Source organism: Leptosomus discolor, chromosome 3 (assembly GCF_034619465.1).
Source record: "Leptosomus discolor isolate bLepDis1 chromosome 3, bLepDis1.hap2, whole genome shotgun sequence".
NCBI classification, from domain to species: Eukaryota; Metazoa; Chordata; class Aves; order Leptosomiformes; family Leptosomidae; genus Leptosomus; species Leptosomus discolor.
Window position 1 is genome coordinate 44,412,080 of NC_141393.1, and position 17,491 is coordinate 44,429,570.

Consider the following 17,491-nt stretch of genomic DNA (forward strand, 5'->3'; position numbering starts at 1 on the left):
CCTTAAGAGGCTCGTACCAGAACGGTAGCTCAGAACCAGGGCTGAAAAAGTGCTGACTGGTGCACCAAAGAATATCCTCATCATTGATCTTCCCTTGCCTTATAACATGGAGCAGATGATGACGATAAACAAAGGATTTTATATCAGCTGATAAAGCAGCTCATGTAATGATGCAGCTGAGATGACCCTCTCTGAATCATGAGCAGTCTGGAGAGCAACTATAGAGTCTGAAGGTGAATCAAACAATTTCTCCCAGAAACAAGTCTCTCTCTAGTTCTGGGCCACTAGACAAATGGCTCGCTGCAACCACTGTACACTGGGAAAGCTCTGTCAAAAGTAGTAATAATCAGAGGGGCCTTTTAAAAAAGAAAATCTTCTTAAAAGAAGAAAACCAACAACAAAAAAGAGAGGAAAAAAACCCTGCTCATGCAATGAATTCCACTACGATAAAGTTATTCCCCAAAGTGAAAAGGTTTGAATAGCTATTTTTTGTCTCCTGAATACATTGCCTAAAACTTGAATCCAGACCAAATTTCAGCTTTAGAAATTACCTAGTTCTGCCTCCTCAACTCTCTCTGTGCATTATCAACTGGACATGGCTTTTCCCATCCTAAACTATCACTGAACAGCTGTTGTGCTCTGCTGATGAACAAAGCAAGACATACATTTCTCTTAAGTCTATTTGCCAGTTTGCAAAAAAATGAAGGTTTTCCCCTCAGGTACTAAACGAGTTAGGAGTAAGTCATGGTTCGGCTTTCCCACAAAGCAGAAGTACAGAAAGACAACTCCATTACCAAAATATGACTACATATACATAGAAAGCTCACAAATAAATAGCCAACAAAATCCTGTTTGGCAAGAATATGGTAAGTCTCACCTTCAGTCTGCAAGTATGATTATGAAGCTTGGCTCCTACCTTCCTGAAACTGCTGGTAGCTGCTCCCCTAAAGGTTAGCCACTTTTAGGAATGTTAGGAAATGATCCTGAAGCCTCAGCTGAAAAACTCCCTCAGCAAAGCCAACTGTAGTATCACAAACAAGATGCACATTACCTGAAGTAGTACAAAGGACCTACTAGGTACTCTGAATGATATTTAGACTTAGGAATAATTCCATGACATGAAAGATATTTGTTTGTCATGATATTTGAAAACAGAGTAAAGTTTCACAATTCTGTTATATTTATGTTCTCCTGCCATGTTTGCATATCTCTAACAAACCCCTTCACATGTTTATTATTCAGGGGGCCTGCAGCATGCTGCTTCTTTGCTATCACAACCCAGCAACTAACTACGGGGCTAGAGCCAAAGTGACACAAAAATCACTGATGAAAACACACGGAACAGAATACACATACACTCACCCTCATAGAGGTTTCTCCACCGTGAGGTTGTTGCAGCCTGAAGACTTGAGCAACCATGTGTTCTGTGGAGGGGTGCAACAGGATACGTCGGGAAGCCAGTCCCACCATTACATATCTGCCCATTGGAGACAGGCTCACAGAAATGGCATTAGGGCCTATAAAGAGAAGAGGGGTTATTTCTTTCACAAGTTGACATCCGTCCCTGTGCTTCATCCTCATGCTTCTTCATTGCCTTCCAGCATCCCCATAACATACAGCACATTAAGCTCATTCTTACAAGAGGTAAAGAAGAATAAGGAGACCTGCACAAGTACAAATCTTGCAAGACATTTCCTTGCTGCAAGTGTTCTGCCACTAAGACAATGAAGTTCTTTAAGGAATACAAACCCACCCCTTAGCAGCTCCCCTGCACCAGCACCTTACATGTCCAGACCATACCACAAGCTTCTCCTGAGAAGTACCATGCTTGTAGCCGGTTGGCAGGTCAATAAAATATTTTCTGTTACTACAATCACTGATGTTCAGACTATCATCTCACTGAAGGCTGAGTTCTGAGGTAACTTCTCACATGCCCAACCACCCTGACTTCTTGCTGTATGCTCACCAAATCGCTTTGTGTAAAGCATCTCGCCCAAGTTGTGGGGTGCCAGAGAATACACAGCCAGTATTCCTTCATCAGGGAAGCCTCTTTGACTGCTGGGAATGAAGGCTGCCAGCAGCTGCCCATCGGCAGAGATATCACAGCTAGCATCATTGTAAATCTTGCAGTTTTGAACAAGCACGTTCACAGAGGCTGCAAAGAAGAAAGAAAGGAACAGTGATTAAAGCACTCAGGTTCAATTGAGAACAAAGTAAGATTTAAACTTAATGTTGGAGACTGGACAAGTACATGCAAAAGGCACTCAAGACATTTAGCTTCCTCCAAAAGTTTATGAAACGTTAATACCCTGATTAATGTAAAACTTGCTCCAAAACGGAGATAAGACACCACAATGAGCCCAGGAAGTGAAGTCTACTCACCTCCTGGAGCCTTCAGCCAAGAAACAGTAGCAATTGCACTTTATCAAACCCCTCCTTTGTTGAGCATAACACCATCTTTTGCAAAGGACAGCACAGTTTAAACAAGTCTGAACTCATGACTCTGACAAACTCCAGCAGTGGTATGATTAGAAAGAGTACACCTTAATTCATTCCCCCTTCTCTGGTGGAGCCCCTAGTTCCAGCTCCCCTTATCTCCAATAAACAGGAGATGAGAGAAACATTCCTCCCTGCAGATACAGACATTCATTTCTGACAGCTGATTTTTACACCAGTCTTGGGTAAAGCAAGTGAGAAAGGGCAGAGACTCCTTCAGCCAGTCCTCCATTTAATCACTCCAGTATTTGAAACACTCATGCAATCAGTGAAGTAACTGTTCAGCAGAAAGGGTAGCAAGCAGCAATTTACAAAATACAAGTTTTACTTTAATCTCTGCTGGCTAGTTGCTGAGTGACCAAGTACAAATCTTTTCCCCTCCATCTCTTGCATATGCAGACTACAAGCTCTTTGGGCTACTGAATCTTACTCTGCACTTCTGCCATTCCTAGTATAATGAGGTTCCAAGGCCTTTTAGCATCGTCATCATCAACAGTGGCTTGGTAAGACAAGGCTGGAGTTATGTTCACTCCCTCAGCCTACCATAAATGCACTCCAGTTTTGCACTAAAACAGCTGCAATTATTCCAGGAGGTTTGGAGATAAAACTGCACATCTCCCTTATTATGAAAGGCTGAGGGAGCTGGGTCTCTTGAGCTTGGAGGAGACTGAGGGGTGACCTCATCAATGTTTAAAAATATGTAAAGGGTGAGTGTCAGGAGGATGGAGCCAGGCTCTTCTCTGTGATGTCCAATAACAGGACAAGGGGCAACGGGTGCACGCTGGAGCACAGGAGGTTCTACATTAACATAAGGAAAAAATTTTTCACTGTGAGGGTGACAGAGCACTGGACAGGCTGCCCAGAGAGGCTGTGGAGTCTCCTCCTCTGGAGACATTCAAAATCCGCCTGGACGCATTCCTGTGTGACCTACTCTAGGTGGTCCTGCTCTGGCAGGGGGGTTGGACTAGATGATCTTTTGAGGTCCCTTCCAACCCCTAACATTCTGTAATACACGATTTTGGGGATGGGGAAGTTTCAAAATCTAGTATTTTCAAACTCAAGGTGATAGAAATATAAAAAAATAGAAATAAACCCCACATTTGCAATACAGAAAATCTGCATGCTAGAAGACTGAATACCTTATCTCACATGGTTGAAGCTATAGCATCATGTGGAGCAGTATGTCAACTTCCACAGTCCAGACATTCTCTTCCAAACCATCAGACCATGCCCAGCCTAGAAGTAGCTTTGATTTTTTTCAGCTAAAATTGCAGCTAAGTTTATGAAGGAACTTCTTGGGCTAGATTCCTTATTAGTTTAATAAAAGAACAGCGCCAAGAATGGTTTGTGCATACTTCTGAAAGTCTGAACTTCCAAATCGAATTAAAGCTGTTACTCAATGCTTTAACAAACTGGCACTGCTGCCAGAATAAGCAATCCCTGCCCTTTGTTTTCAACGCTTCTGTGGAAAGCATCCTACATCAGGGAATGTGTATGGTTGAGAAATATCCTAACTAGGTCACTTTTTAGCCAGAACAACCTGGTATACCACATGGCCGCACAGACAACTGCAGCAGTAGAAAAAGAAGTCATGTCAGAGAAGCAGACAGGACTGCTCCTTCTTCCAGCACTGCTGATTTAAAGCACTGGCTGAACCTCATCTTTATTTCTTCTTGTCTGCTTTCTTACACAGCTGAGTATTAACTTTTACTGTTCCATTTAACAAACTCCGACGAAAAAGACGACAAGGATAAAAAGTGGACTTGGTAATTACATTCTGTACCAAACCGCCTACACCTGTACTATAAATTTATTCAACCATTTTTTTCAGTCTCAAAGCTGCTAAAAACAGTAATTTTCATCCTAGTATAAACAGAAAGGTGCTGAACAGAAAAAGGTAAATAATGGTAGTCATTGTCAGTGCTGTAATAACAGAATCTAAAATAACACATGGCCCTTCAAAGAACAGACTGTCCCAAAGATGACAAAATTCCTGAGTGCTTAGGCTGAAGCTAGTTGAACAGGAAGACAACAGAATAAAGATTAAAGACTATACTACCTAATTTTTAAAAAGGTAGCATTAAAATCTGTCCCCCGGCCCCCCCCCCCCCTTTTTTTTTTTAAACTTAGGCATGACTCAAGTACTCATTATGTCATCACAAGAGAAGACACCCATCAGCACAAGAGCTGCAGTATATGCTGTGAACTAGCTAAAGGACACAACAACGGGTTGCACTATTGTAATCCGTCAAATTTTGAGGATTCCTGCAGAGTCCTTCAGTGACACATTTCAAAACCAGTCCTACTTATTAGCTTTATCAATGGGCTAGGCACAGAGTGGAGATGGTTGATGAATTCTGTTGATAATGTTGTGTAATTTCATTAGAGCATAATCAGACTACACAGTGAAGTACACAGAGACATAACAGAAGTGAAATGAAAAATCCTAGAGTGTGTTAACATTCACAAATTTCTGCTCTACCTAGCAGCTTCTCAGTTGGAAACGAGAATCAACTTTGGTGATCATAGCAAAGACTGAGTCATCCACCAGGCATAACAGTGAAAGAGATGGCAATTCTAAACTGCACTAGGGAGCACTCTTACAATAGAAATATCAGTGCTAATATACAACCTTGTGCTGAGACTACATGCAGGATATCAGGGACAGGTCAGCCATGTTCAAGAAAGATTAAATCCTAGATGGTAACAAGTCCAGCAAAGAGCTAGGAAGATGACTAGGGAAAATGAAACATGCATTTTATGTTCAAAAAAACCAAAGATTGCGATGAAATATGATTGTATTTACAAAAAAATACCAGAAAGTGACAGAAATACATCAGTTCTCTTCACAAATAATGTTGACAGGTGAGCAGGTGAGTAAGTGGGTAAAAACAGCTGTTAAGCTTGGAAATTAGAAGATCTCTACCAGAATAGCAGGATTCTAGAATAGTTTTCCTATAGAAGCAAAAGGGGCACAGAATTTAACCAATTTTAAGACAGAATAAGAGGAACTACAGGATGTGCTTGCCTAAAACAGCAGGAAGCTAAACACGGTAGCTAACAGGGTCCTTTCTCACCAACTCCTTTGCAGTTGTACTCTAATCAGCAGTGATCTAAAAATTTGCAAAAAAAAAGGGAGGAGGAATAGGAACTTATTGGACAGGTAAGTACTGGGAATCTCCCAGCCAAACCCATGTTAACTACTTAAAAGAGCACCAAGTAAAAAGGCCAGCAACACAGTAAAGCTAGGCATTACACAGGGAGAGCATTTGCCAGAGATACAAGTATGAAACACACTCCACCACCACCCCTGCAAAACACTTTGATTATTAGAAGAGAAATATGCTCCAGTCCTTTTCTTTGGGGTCTAAGAACTATTCTTTCTCATTCCTATTCTGCTAGGTATCTAAGTTTTTGTCCTGCATCTCTGGGCTCAGGATACAGTTTCCATGAGGTAGCCATGTTAACTACTGTTATTTGACACTCAATATTGGAAGTAGCAAGATTGTATACTTGCTTCATCAGACCAAAGGTATGGGTGTTATTTAGCCCAGGGACCCTACTGAAGAACTCCTGGTGCTTTTCAAAGAGGTGCAAGAAGTTTTAGAGGGGATAGATACTGATTTCTCTGGGCACAGAGAAACATCTTCTTTGTTCCTATAACTATTGAAAATCATAGTCTATAGAATCCGTGTCTCAGCTTTTAAAGTTTGGTGTTTATTTCATCTAATGCAACCTCGGACATTCATGAGAAAGAATCCCACATTTTTACTTTTGTAAGGTAAGAAATGCTTCTATGTCTTCTGTACTATTTACAGATCCAGGGACATTGCCATGTCTTGTACATAACCTTCCATGGCTACTCATTTCCCTTTCCAGGTCTCTAGTCCTTTTCCTCATCTAGCATTTACTACATGTCTTTTTAAAACAATGTTGGGTTTGGATCACCAGTCACCAAGCGTCTATTATATAGCACACACTCACTCATCTTCCATCTATCTGGTTTTTCTATTTTTTAAACACCTGCCCCTCCTTCAGCACAGCACAGTGTTTTTTGGTGATCAGTCCACAATGATGTCCAACATGACTGCATGTCGCGTTCTTTTTAAAGTTTGTTGCATATGGTGAATGCCTCTTAGCAAAACACATTGTGAGCTCCCCTGCCAGAACTGAACAATCTTTCCCCCTTGATACGTGCCTGGAACATAAAACATCACTGATGCAAAGAAAGAGCATCCTTTACTTCAGTCTTTCAATATCTGATGCACTCTGGCATTATGGTTCTTTGCTCTTCCCTCATTTACAAGGGATGAGGGACTCAGGTAGCACTTACACCTAGAACCAAGGGAGACTACTGTGCCAGCAGAAAAAGTCTATATGTGAGAGGTGAAGATCTCAGCAAGGTTTCATTTTAAGCAACAGCATCTAAGACATTCCCAAGACACAGGGAGGATGAACACAAAGCCACAGGCTATTTGATTTCTTTGAGCCTGAGACCTGATCTATGAAAATGAAGCCAATACAGAAGACTTTAGGGGGAAAAAATTGCTATTTTTGGAAAACCATTTACAACAAGGCTGCCCTTTCATCACTCGTTTTCTTTTGTTGTTAATGCAGCCACCAAGCTGACAGAACAGATCAAAAGAAACATCAGAGAACAAATTAATCAAGCTGTTGTGCCAACCTGGAGTGCTAACACCTACAGCATAATTATGCTTGAAGCTGGGGACGGCCTGGAATGCTGGCAGCAAGAGCACTGTTTGCCAAAGAAAAATAGTGCTGGGTGCACCATCCGCTCCTAGCCACCCTTATGACACCTTCTTAACAGCTGTTCCTATTGATATACTGTTTAGCATGCCTTTTTTTTTTCCTTTTCTTCTTTTAAGTTCTTCTGCATCCCACTGTGGATCAGTAAGTATTGACCAAATCACCCTCCTCAAGTCCCAGTCAGTGTTAGAACAGGATAAATTCCTGACACATGAGTAAATGTGGAAGAACTAGGCCAGTTTGGCCACCATGGCTAGAAAATGAAATAACGAGCAGTGAGCAGCATGACAGAAACTATATTCAAAAGATATAAACAAGGTAAAACCTTCAAATATTTTACCTGTAGAAACTCTATATTCTACACTGTTCACCAATTTGATACTTAAGCTGTGGGAAATTTTAAGGATACGCAACATCATATAAATAAATATAAATAAATGCCAGAGACAGCATTGTCTCTGCTGCCAAATAAATTCCCCACTCCAATGCTGATACAACTGACAATTACAGTTTAAGACTGGCTCATGTTCATTTCAGAATTATTAAAAGCAAAACTGGCAAAAGGAGATAAGAAATCTGAAGCCATCTTTTCCCATTTTGCAATTAATAGAGAAAGACAGGGCAGAGACTAAAATCCCTCAAGTCCCTGCAAAGCCATTTCCTCAAGACCACTGGAGTCATCTTTTGTGCATTTGCTGGATGGAGCATTAGCAAGGTCACTGCCGTGGAGCTGAGCCCTGAGCCCAGAGCTCCGAAGGGTGCTGAAGGCCAGCCGCTGAGATCACAGGACTGAGCTAATCACGCTGCTGTAACTTGCTCAGATGCATACACTTCAGTGGAAAATATTCTACTTCCAAACTATCTTTTCTTTGTTTAATTGTAACAGGAAGAAGAGCTGCTCAGAGATGGAGGTTGGCCACAAAGTCATTTCTTTGATGGAGAGTGGAGCTGGCAGGCAGTCCCAGACTTCAGCTGCACCATTTCATCTGCCTGAACTCCCAAACCACTTGTGGCTCATCAGTCCCAGAAAGTGCAATAGTCCCCTCTGAGCAAGTGGACTCTCTCACATGACCACCTCTGATTTACAGCAAATGAGGGGGGGGCCCTGAAAGGACTATTGAGGTCACATGCTTTACTGGGAAAATAGTCTATTTCCAAGATCATGAAGAGTCAGAAAAAACTCCTCCAACCCACCTCTCCACTGTTACACATTTAGCTTCACAGTATCTCTGTAGATTTGTGCACCCTGGCAAACTTGCAGCTTGCCTTTGTTCTGTGCCTACGCAAGCTTGGCAAATACCTGTTTTAGAATGAGCACAGCTGCTATGTCTTCATACATTCCTACTAGACCTTGGCAGAGGAAGATACAGCTAACAACCTAGAAATGCCAGAGTTGGGCTCGGCATGCAAAAAGGAAGCAGCAGAGTAAAACTGAACATTCCCAAATGGTAATAAATCAAGATTGACAAGCCAAGCACTATGAAGCACAAAGTGGGGAGTCAGAAGAGCTGGGGATGGGCTTGCACGCAGGAACCCTGCCTGCAAGAAGGGCACGATGACAACAAAAAACATAGCCCAATTTCCAGCTAATTGGAAGCTAATTCAGAATGGAAGTGTCCTGGTAGGGGAGAGGGAGAAATTGAAATGTTGATGTCTTGAGGAGCAGATGGTTCTTATTTTCTATGAGATTCCATAAATTATAAACAACACCTTACACTTTTTTCCTCTCTCCTAAAATCAGCTGCCTTCTCAGCAGCCAGATAAGGTCTAATAAAAAAAAAAGCTATTAGCAGCTGTAGCACTCTTCAAATACTTTACAAGCTTGCAGAGAAGTCAGCAGCAAGATGCTTCCCCCTCTGACTTATTCTTTATTCTGTTCCAGAGCCTGGCTGGACCACAGAAAGTATTGCTACCACATGGCAAAACTTTGCCTTCAGCACTGATCCTTGGCCTACAACTTTATACTAATACTACAAAGTCTGGCACAAGACATGTCAAAGCACTGGCACACGAGTTCAACACGGTATTCTACTTTCAAGATGACACTAGATCCTGCTTCCCAAGAGACAGAATGGTTCTCAAGGACAAAATATAAAGCATTTTCCCCCTTTACAAGATCAAGGGCTACTGTCTAGAACCAGGGCTTTTATTTCCCACCAGGCTATAAACATCACATCACAATATTCTATACAATGTGAAGGAAGGAGATAAGACAGAAACACCAGATACTTTATCTGTCTGAGTGACACAGTAAGAACACTTTTTGTAATGGGATGGGCTACTGGTGGCTTTCCCTTAGCTCCTCTGATATCCCAGGTACTGGGAGGTAAGTGGCCCCATATAGGTTGCCCAGAGAAGCTGTGGATGCCCCATTATTGGAAGTGTTCAAGGTCAGACTGGAGCTTTGAGCAGCCAGATCTATTGAAAGATGTCCCTGCCCATGGCTGGGGGGTGGTGGACCAGAGAATCTTTAAAGCTTCCTTCCAACCCAAACCATTCTATGATTCTACAACGTAAATTCCCCACATCCCTGCTGTTCTGGTGTCACTACATATGTTCCTTTTGTGGGTGCTTTGAGCAACAGGACAGTTCACTCAGAGACCTCTATTGTCAGATATGTAACTTCTAGAAGTGCAGAACAGACAGGGCTGGGACTGGGAGAAACTTTTTCTTAATTCATTTCAGTGGCTACCTGTGAAAGCAGAAGTCTTTCTGAAAACAGAGTCCCTGTTCTCCCTAAAGAGTCAGTCCCTTAAAGCAGAATGCAATCAAGCAATGAATTCCACATTTGCACAGAGATGGCCTAAACTAAAAATCAGTGTACTAAGAAACATTTATGAGTATCTACCTCCTGTATTCATCCCAGGCTGCCACAAACATTTCTGCAGCTGTGCAGCAAGCTATATCAGGATACCATTCTGGGTTAAAAATAGCCTTTCTCTCAAGTTAGTTTTAGCCCCCAAAAAGTAATTCCTTGATCAGCTGACCATAAGCAACAAATATGCTTGTGCCTGCATCAGGAAGTCTCTTCCAGTGCAAGAGCTAGCTTACGCCACAGAACACATGTAAAACTATGGTTTAATTTTCACAAAGGGAAGGAGAAAATAAACAAACAAATAAGTCAGCAATATTGCTCATATTCTTGACCTAGATGCAGCTTTCACCTGAGATATGGGACAAATCACTGCTTTTGCAAATGGTAAGAAGCTACATCTACTTTCCCTGGCTTGCAACACTGGTAAGCAACAGATCAGGGCCCTGATTCCCAAAATGTATTGCAGCACTTTAATCCACACTAATGTCAATAACTTGGAGAATTCAGACCCAATACATTAGCAGGTTCTAATGTAAAGGTATAAAGATAACATCCCTCTAGAAACTTGTTGGTAAAAGAATGAGGAGATTGGATTCAGAATTATTCTAAGAGGATTGTACATTCCCATGAGAACGCTCACAAAAAAATTCCATTTATGCATGGATTTGCTTATAGCAAGAATATACAAGCTAGATAGGGCAGGAACAGCTCTGCATGCTTTTTGTCAACTTCCTCAAAAGGCTAAGCATTGTACAGTTCCCAATGAGACAAGACAATCAAGTAAACCAGGGCTGCAACATACAGCTACCTCTGGAAGATCCTAGAGCTTATGATAGCTCTAGCTGGTATAGACTTAAAGAAAGTACTTGTGTCCTTTTCTGTTTACCATTGCTGATTTCAGGCAGATCAAATTTAGTGAAGTCCCACCACTGGAGCCGGTAGGTGGTGTTGGCAATGTTGCTGGCCACAGCTGACTGTCCATCCCCAATCACAGCACCTACAGAAAAGGGGGAAATAATTAGCAATTTAACCTCCAGAAGATTATCCAGAAAAGAACAGGGGAAACAAAACCATAGAAAACCTTTTGCAATCCAATACACAAAACCAGATTCTTAAAGAAACCATATTTACAGAAATGAAAACACCTCCTAAATAAGCACCAGAGCACAGAAAATGAATAGGAAAGCACCTCCCTGCAGCATATTTTTGGAAAAAAGAAAAAAAAAAAAAGTTGATGGGAGACAACATTTGTCCAGACGCACAAAGCAGAAATCCTCATCAATTCATTTGGTGCAAATACATTCTACTTATTGGTACTAGTGAGGCTGTATTTTCACCGACCCAATGTTTTTTAGTACAGCTATGAAGGTAGACCAGAATACACACAAAGGAAAAGCACTGCCTTGGCAAATCACACACATTTTTGGACATAATCCCTACTACTACTATAAACTTGACTCAGAAGATACAGGTTGCCTACAATATTTGCCACACAGTAAGGATTGTAACAAAATATTGGCAAGCAGGACCTATGAGCTGGCCTTTTGCTGCTCTTGGCGGACAAACTTACAGCAGGCAGGGGCTGCCCTGACTCCAGGTAAATGACATGACCCTTGCTAATCACCCAAGGATTTGGGCAACAGCCCAAAGCAGAAGGCTAAGCAGAGTATCACAAAGAACAGAATTTTCCAGGCAGAAAGGAACTGCCACTGGTAACTCAAGTTGGCATACATTTGAAAAAGCTCAGAGGCATTAAATGCAAGCCCTAGGGAGACAAACAGGAAGAAGAAACAGTTCTCCCATAATAGTACTAGAGTCAAAAATCTCATGCTATTTGCAGTCTCTAAGGCCTTCATATACACGCAGTCCTTGTACTACACACACATGCTGGCACCCACAGAAAGGTAATAGAATTTGATAAGGGAGAGTAAACCAAGATCATCCCCAAGCACAAATGAGAAAAAACACAGCCTCCAGAGTCTATGCAGTCTGGATTTCAGCATCTCCACGCCATCTCTGGTGGGAAGCACACAGAAAAGTCAGTAGCTGCGCTCTCCCAGAAGGCCTGGCTCAGGACTCTGCTGCCAAAGCAGCAACCGTGGAAGAGATGTCACATTGACAACTCCGTATCCAGCACACAGCAGGCCAGCTGCCTGTGCAGAGAGCTAAAAGCTTGCTAACTGCTAGTAAACTAAAGTGGTGTGGAGGAAGAAGAGGAGACTAGGCTGGCTGGATTTTTACTTATCAAATCCCAACAGAACACTCAGGCTTTTTGAAAAAAGGCCTGAAAACACACAGACACACACTAACAGGGTTTATGTTTTCTCTGCAAAGTAAAGAACAAAACCAGCAGGGCAATGTAAGGAAGCAAATTCTAGACCAGTGTTGATAAATAAAGACATCAAGAAGGCTACTGCTAGTCCTCTTTTCACCGATAAGCTATCTCGAGTACTGATTTTTGGTTCTGGAGAAAGCTCAGAAATATGCCAAGAGCAAGACTTCTGAGCAGCCAGCTTTACACTGTGTACTCAGCTGTGCAGGGCTCCAGCAATCAACAAGCCTCCACCACACGTCTGGTCAGTCTCTCTATCTACCTCTGTCAGATGCACACATATCACTTGGAGAACAGAATTAAGAACATTTCCACTGGTCTCGCACATGCCCAAGGCCTTGTTCTCTATATCATCCAAAACAAAGTGCTCCTCTGAACAAAAGATTCACACTGGAGAAAACGGATTCAATGCATTAATGCAATTACATTTTGCAACCAGAAGTGGAAGAAGGACAATTAAATTTTATGCTGCTTCATCTTTAAAAGTCTTCTCACTGCAAGCCCGGGTCTGGCACAAAAGGGCAGCTCTCTTGCTGTCTCCCCTCGAGCCACCAGGTGGAGAACAGAAAACTAGTTTCTGTACAGATTTGAAGCAGTGGGACTTGCTGCAGGGAAACAGTAACTAACATCACCAACTACGTAACAACTGCCTTATAGGGTTGAATCAGACACAGAAAACACTTTGCAAAGACAAGAAACAGAAATACTACTCAGGGCACTTAATTCCAGAATACTGATCTTAATACAGATGAACATTTCAAAGTCATAAACTGGTTTTCAGTAAGAACGACCTTTGTAGGCATAGCAAGTAATATATAAACTGGAGAATAGCATACCCTAGGAGAGTAATCATGGGCTTCCTCTGCATTACAGAACCCTATTAATATCACTAACCGCTCATCAAACATCAAGTTCATCTGACTCATACAACTGTTGCACCTACTGCTAACAAGTACCACAAAAAAAAGCTGTTGGCAAATGGTTTTAAATTTTTTTCTATAAAGATTTTGGTCTTTTCATCCCTTTCCCCGGATCCTTCAGGTTAGTTATGGTGTTCATTTAAACCTCACATCCCTTTAACCTCCAAAGGCAGTCACATCCTACACAGAAAATCTAACAATGGAAAAAAAAAAAAAAAGGCAACCCAATACGCCCCATCTACATGACAGTCCTGCACAAATTTGAGAGTCAGCAAAAGCTATCAATTAGTCTAGTGCTTCACATAACGGATACCTTTATCAAAAAGATTAGAATACAGGGAACAAGGTTAATAGAGTGAAAGGTACATGTTCAGAAGTATTTGGTCCATTTCTCAAAGGCTCCAAACCAGCATGCCTAAAACTAATGGAAAATCCCTGATCTACATGTTTTTATTAAGTAATTACCTCTACTTATACTAATTATGTAATTGAGAAGTGTAATTATTAAAATATATCTAGCTATATATAACAAAGTGGAATAGCATTTGTTTCGCAAGTCCTGCCAGAAGCCGCCCACATGCACGCATGCATGCGCTGTCCTACAGTAGAGATGATTAAAAGCATGCAAACATTTCAGACTTTCAATTTAGGGAAGAAAATACACACAGCCCCCCCCCCCCCCCCGTACACAGCCATGTTATCCTAACTTTTGTTTTTCACTTTTTCCATTGGTTGATAGGGAATATTGGAGACCATGGGTGGAACGCTTCCAAAAGTCAAAATACTCACTACAGAGCTTTTGTTCACAGTGCAGTGTGAGAATTCATTCTCAGCTGGCTTTGCCCAGTCAGGGTTTCAGCCTGGATGAGAGCAGAAAGGACCGTTGCCTCTTAATTTCTAGTGTAACCTGGAGGTAAATACCACACTCCAGCTTCTTAAATGCAGGTAGCAGCAGACCAGCTCTTACAAGCACCAGTATTCACCAAGCACTTGACAGTCTGTCCTGATGCTTGGGTCTTCCACTGTTTGATGGGATCACAAGTGACTGCAGTGGGTACCCGAGGGTCTTGGGCTTGCCATCCCCATGAACAGAACAACCTTTTACTGCAGAGATGATGTAGATTTCAGAGCTGAAATCCAAAGCGAAGGCCAATTGAAATGCAGTGAATGTAGGTTTGATTGTCAGCTTTTCTGCGTCTGTCTATCACTGCGTAATAAACACTGGGTGATGGCAGAAATGAAGATAAATGCTTTCAGCAGCCCCCCCTTCTCCCCCCACCGCCCCAATCTCCATCCACCCCCACTCAGCACATGACAAGAGAGTTTAAAGAGTTGGGGGGGGAGTCTTAAAGACTTAAAAAAAAAAAATCCTCAAATCTTTTCTTATAGGCCACCTACACGTGACAGATATTTATCCGTCAGTCTCAATCCCCTCAGAGGGTCCAACTCATCTTGCAATGTGGAGAAATGAACTTTTGCCAGTCAGCTATTGCTCATTTATGAATCAAGCCATGCAAGCCCACATACGAGTTTAGACTGAAAGGGAAAAAAGTGGTGCAAAACCACTTTCCATGGTACTCTGGCACTCCGTCAGTGAAGTGCAGGATACTTCCAGACTACTATGAGACCCTCAGAGGAACAGCTAATACTCTAGAGCTTCACAGGCTTTGGTGTGCAAGCTTCAAGAACATGGAACATCTACATATTATGGGAATTTCGTTCCCATGTATTCAACAGAAACCAGAACTCAATTTTTTTTCTAGGCTAGATCCTTTACTCTTAAGTTTTTAGTATCTGGCAGGTCCCCTCATAGTAAGAGAAAAATTTACTAAGATGCTTACAGATAAGCTTGAGGAAGATGGAGAAGTCCCTGAGCTAATTTGTGACTCAATTTGTGTGATTAGGCCCTGGTATAAAATTCCCCCTAGATTAGTACTTGCATCTTTAAGCATGAGTACCTCTGAAAAGTAATTACCTCTATGAGACCATTTGTAACTGTAGCTAATGATACTGAGGTTATCCTACACTTGCAGAAAGAATCTATCACAGCTGATGAGTTTTAAATTTACTAGTTCTAGATTTAATATAACCCAGGCTCCAGGAAGCACAAAACACGGGACAAATCTATTTGACAAACCAAGCATAAAGCTCTTTGCTGCAAGAATACACCAGATTCCCTCAACTAGTTCTGAAGCAATTTGAATTCAGCTGAAGTGTGATTACTGACCTCTGAAATCTAGTGGAGATGAATAGGTTCTTGCACATTTCTAACCCTAAAGTATTTTATGGGGCAGTCTAGTTTTGAGGACTACCTCTGATCATGGTAAATATATTAAACCCTGAATATGAATCTGATGCGTCTCAGCAAATCTGTTCCAGGCTACCACAAAGACACTACCTTTGAAGTGGCTGAGCTAACTATCTAAAACTGGGATAATGCTGTAGAAACAGTATGCATAGCAACCTGGTATTTTCAAGGATTTATTTTGCTCGTTTTCTAATGCACCAGCAAGCTGTAAATAGGAAGTGGGCAAAATTATTTTCATGAATGAATGCACAAAATGTCACTAAGGATAGCAGCACATGCTAAGCAATGAAGGTATCTTAGATTTGATGTTAACTGAGAAAGCCTCATAGAGGTCTATGCTCTCTGAAGGCTGAACCCTTCAAAAGGCTATTGTTTTTGCTTTAACCCAGATGTACAGAATAAGAAGAAATGCTATTTTCCATTCATGCTTATTTCTATTGCAAAAATTCCTTTTAGAAAGAGGCAACACTTATGTTCCACAGTCCTATCAGCTACGGGAATTGGAGCAGGCCTCAGCTGCAGGTAGTGAAGACAACCATCCTAATAGGAGCTCAGTCAAGTGCCCAAGGGCTTTACTCACTCTGTGAACAATGCAAGCATCGTATGGGGAAAAAAAAAAAAAAAAAAAATCTTTCCAGGCACAAGTTTCAGACTTCAAAAGGAAATCAGTTTATTTGCAAGAAACACAAACGATAAAGGAACAGATGCCCTTCCCAAAACCTCCATCTCCAGTCATGATGGGTCCTTGACATCTTACCTTCCTGACATTAGAGATCTTCCTTTGTCTGATCATATAACAAATAATATAGAAATGCATCTGGAAAGTGTTTGTCTTTGATAGTAGGGTCCAGTTTTCCCTCAGGGAAACTAGAAGAGGTTAAGGTCCTTTTCAAATGCATTCCTTTCTTATCTGAATTGTTTGCACTTCACCAAGCAAGCTGATAAATTTTTCTCCTTAAGAGAATTCCCTTCTCTGTTGTTATTCACCTCATAGAGGTGCTGCCCCCGCCCCCCCCTCCCCCCCTCCCCCTCCCCCCCCCCTCCGCTCCACACTGAAGTTGGAAAATCAGATATGAAACAGCATGGTGAGTTTCCAGAACCAGCAGAAGTTGAGCCACCAATATTCATACAGAACCTCTCAGATAAAGAAAATCCCGTACTTTCCTTGGTGACAAATAAGGTATCTTATCATAGCCTTTGCATATACACATTGGAGCAAGCAAATGTAATCCTACTCAGGATAATCAGTAAGGAACAAGCAGTTTCATTTCCTTGCTGTAGCTACCTCAATCCTCTCAGCTACTGTTAGTGACAGATTGTGGTCTAAGTCTCCAACCTGCCAAGAACTTTCTGCAACCATCCAATATCAGATACGCACTGAAAAAAAAAAACCCACCACAAAACAAAAAAATTAGGAGGTAGAAAGAAGGAATTCCTTCCAAGTCACTACCAGTCACTACCCTAAGTACAGCCTTGCCACAACGAAAGTCTGAGTCTGACAAGATTCAAAACAATTTTTGCACATCTGTAAGATAAATCTCTCATGCTATCAAAAAAAAAGGTAAAGAGAAATACCGTTTGAACTGTGGGCATATCAGAGTATCTTACTCACGCCTCACCTTAGTGACAAATGAAGAGCAACATAACTGCTCAACAACTACTGGAAAGGAGAAGGGCTGAATGAGACAAGTGAGAGACTGACTTTGGCAATTGAACACAAAGTAATAGTTATCTTGTTACTGATATGTAATTACTTAGCTTATGCTTCAGAGGATACTTTGTTCGCATAGTTTAAAAGTTCATTCTTGCAGAGTAGTAAGTACAATTCATCAGAGAACCAAAGACTCAAATAC

The 17,491-nt window shown here is 41.6% G+C and overlaps 1 protein-coding gene across 2 annotated transcripts in view; it reads right to left on the minus strand.

The window, feature by feature from the left end:
• AMBRA1 (autophagy and beclin 1 regulator 1) overlaps positions 1-17,491 on the minus strand; it is a 125,636-nt gene that overhangs the window by 42,082 nt on the left and 66,063 nt on the right. For both annotated transcript variants that reach the window (XM_086462358.1, XM_086462359.1), the window contains 3 exons: positions 10,965-11,075; positions 1,967-2,155; positions 1,363-1,517 (listed from right to left, as the gene is read on the minus strand). In XM_086462358.1, the coding sequence (XP_086318484.1) occupies positions 1,363-1,517; positions 1,967-2,155; positions 10,965-11,075 (455 nt within the window). The remainder of the gene's footprint in view (positions 1-1,362; positions 1,518-1,966; positions 2,156-10,964; positions 11,076-17,491) is intronic.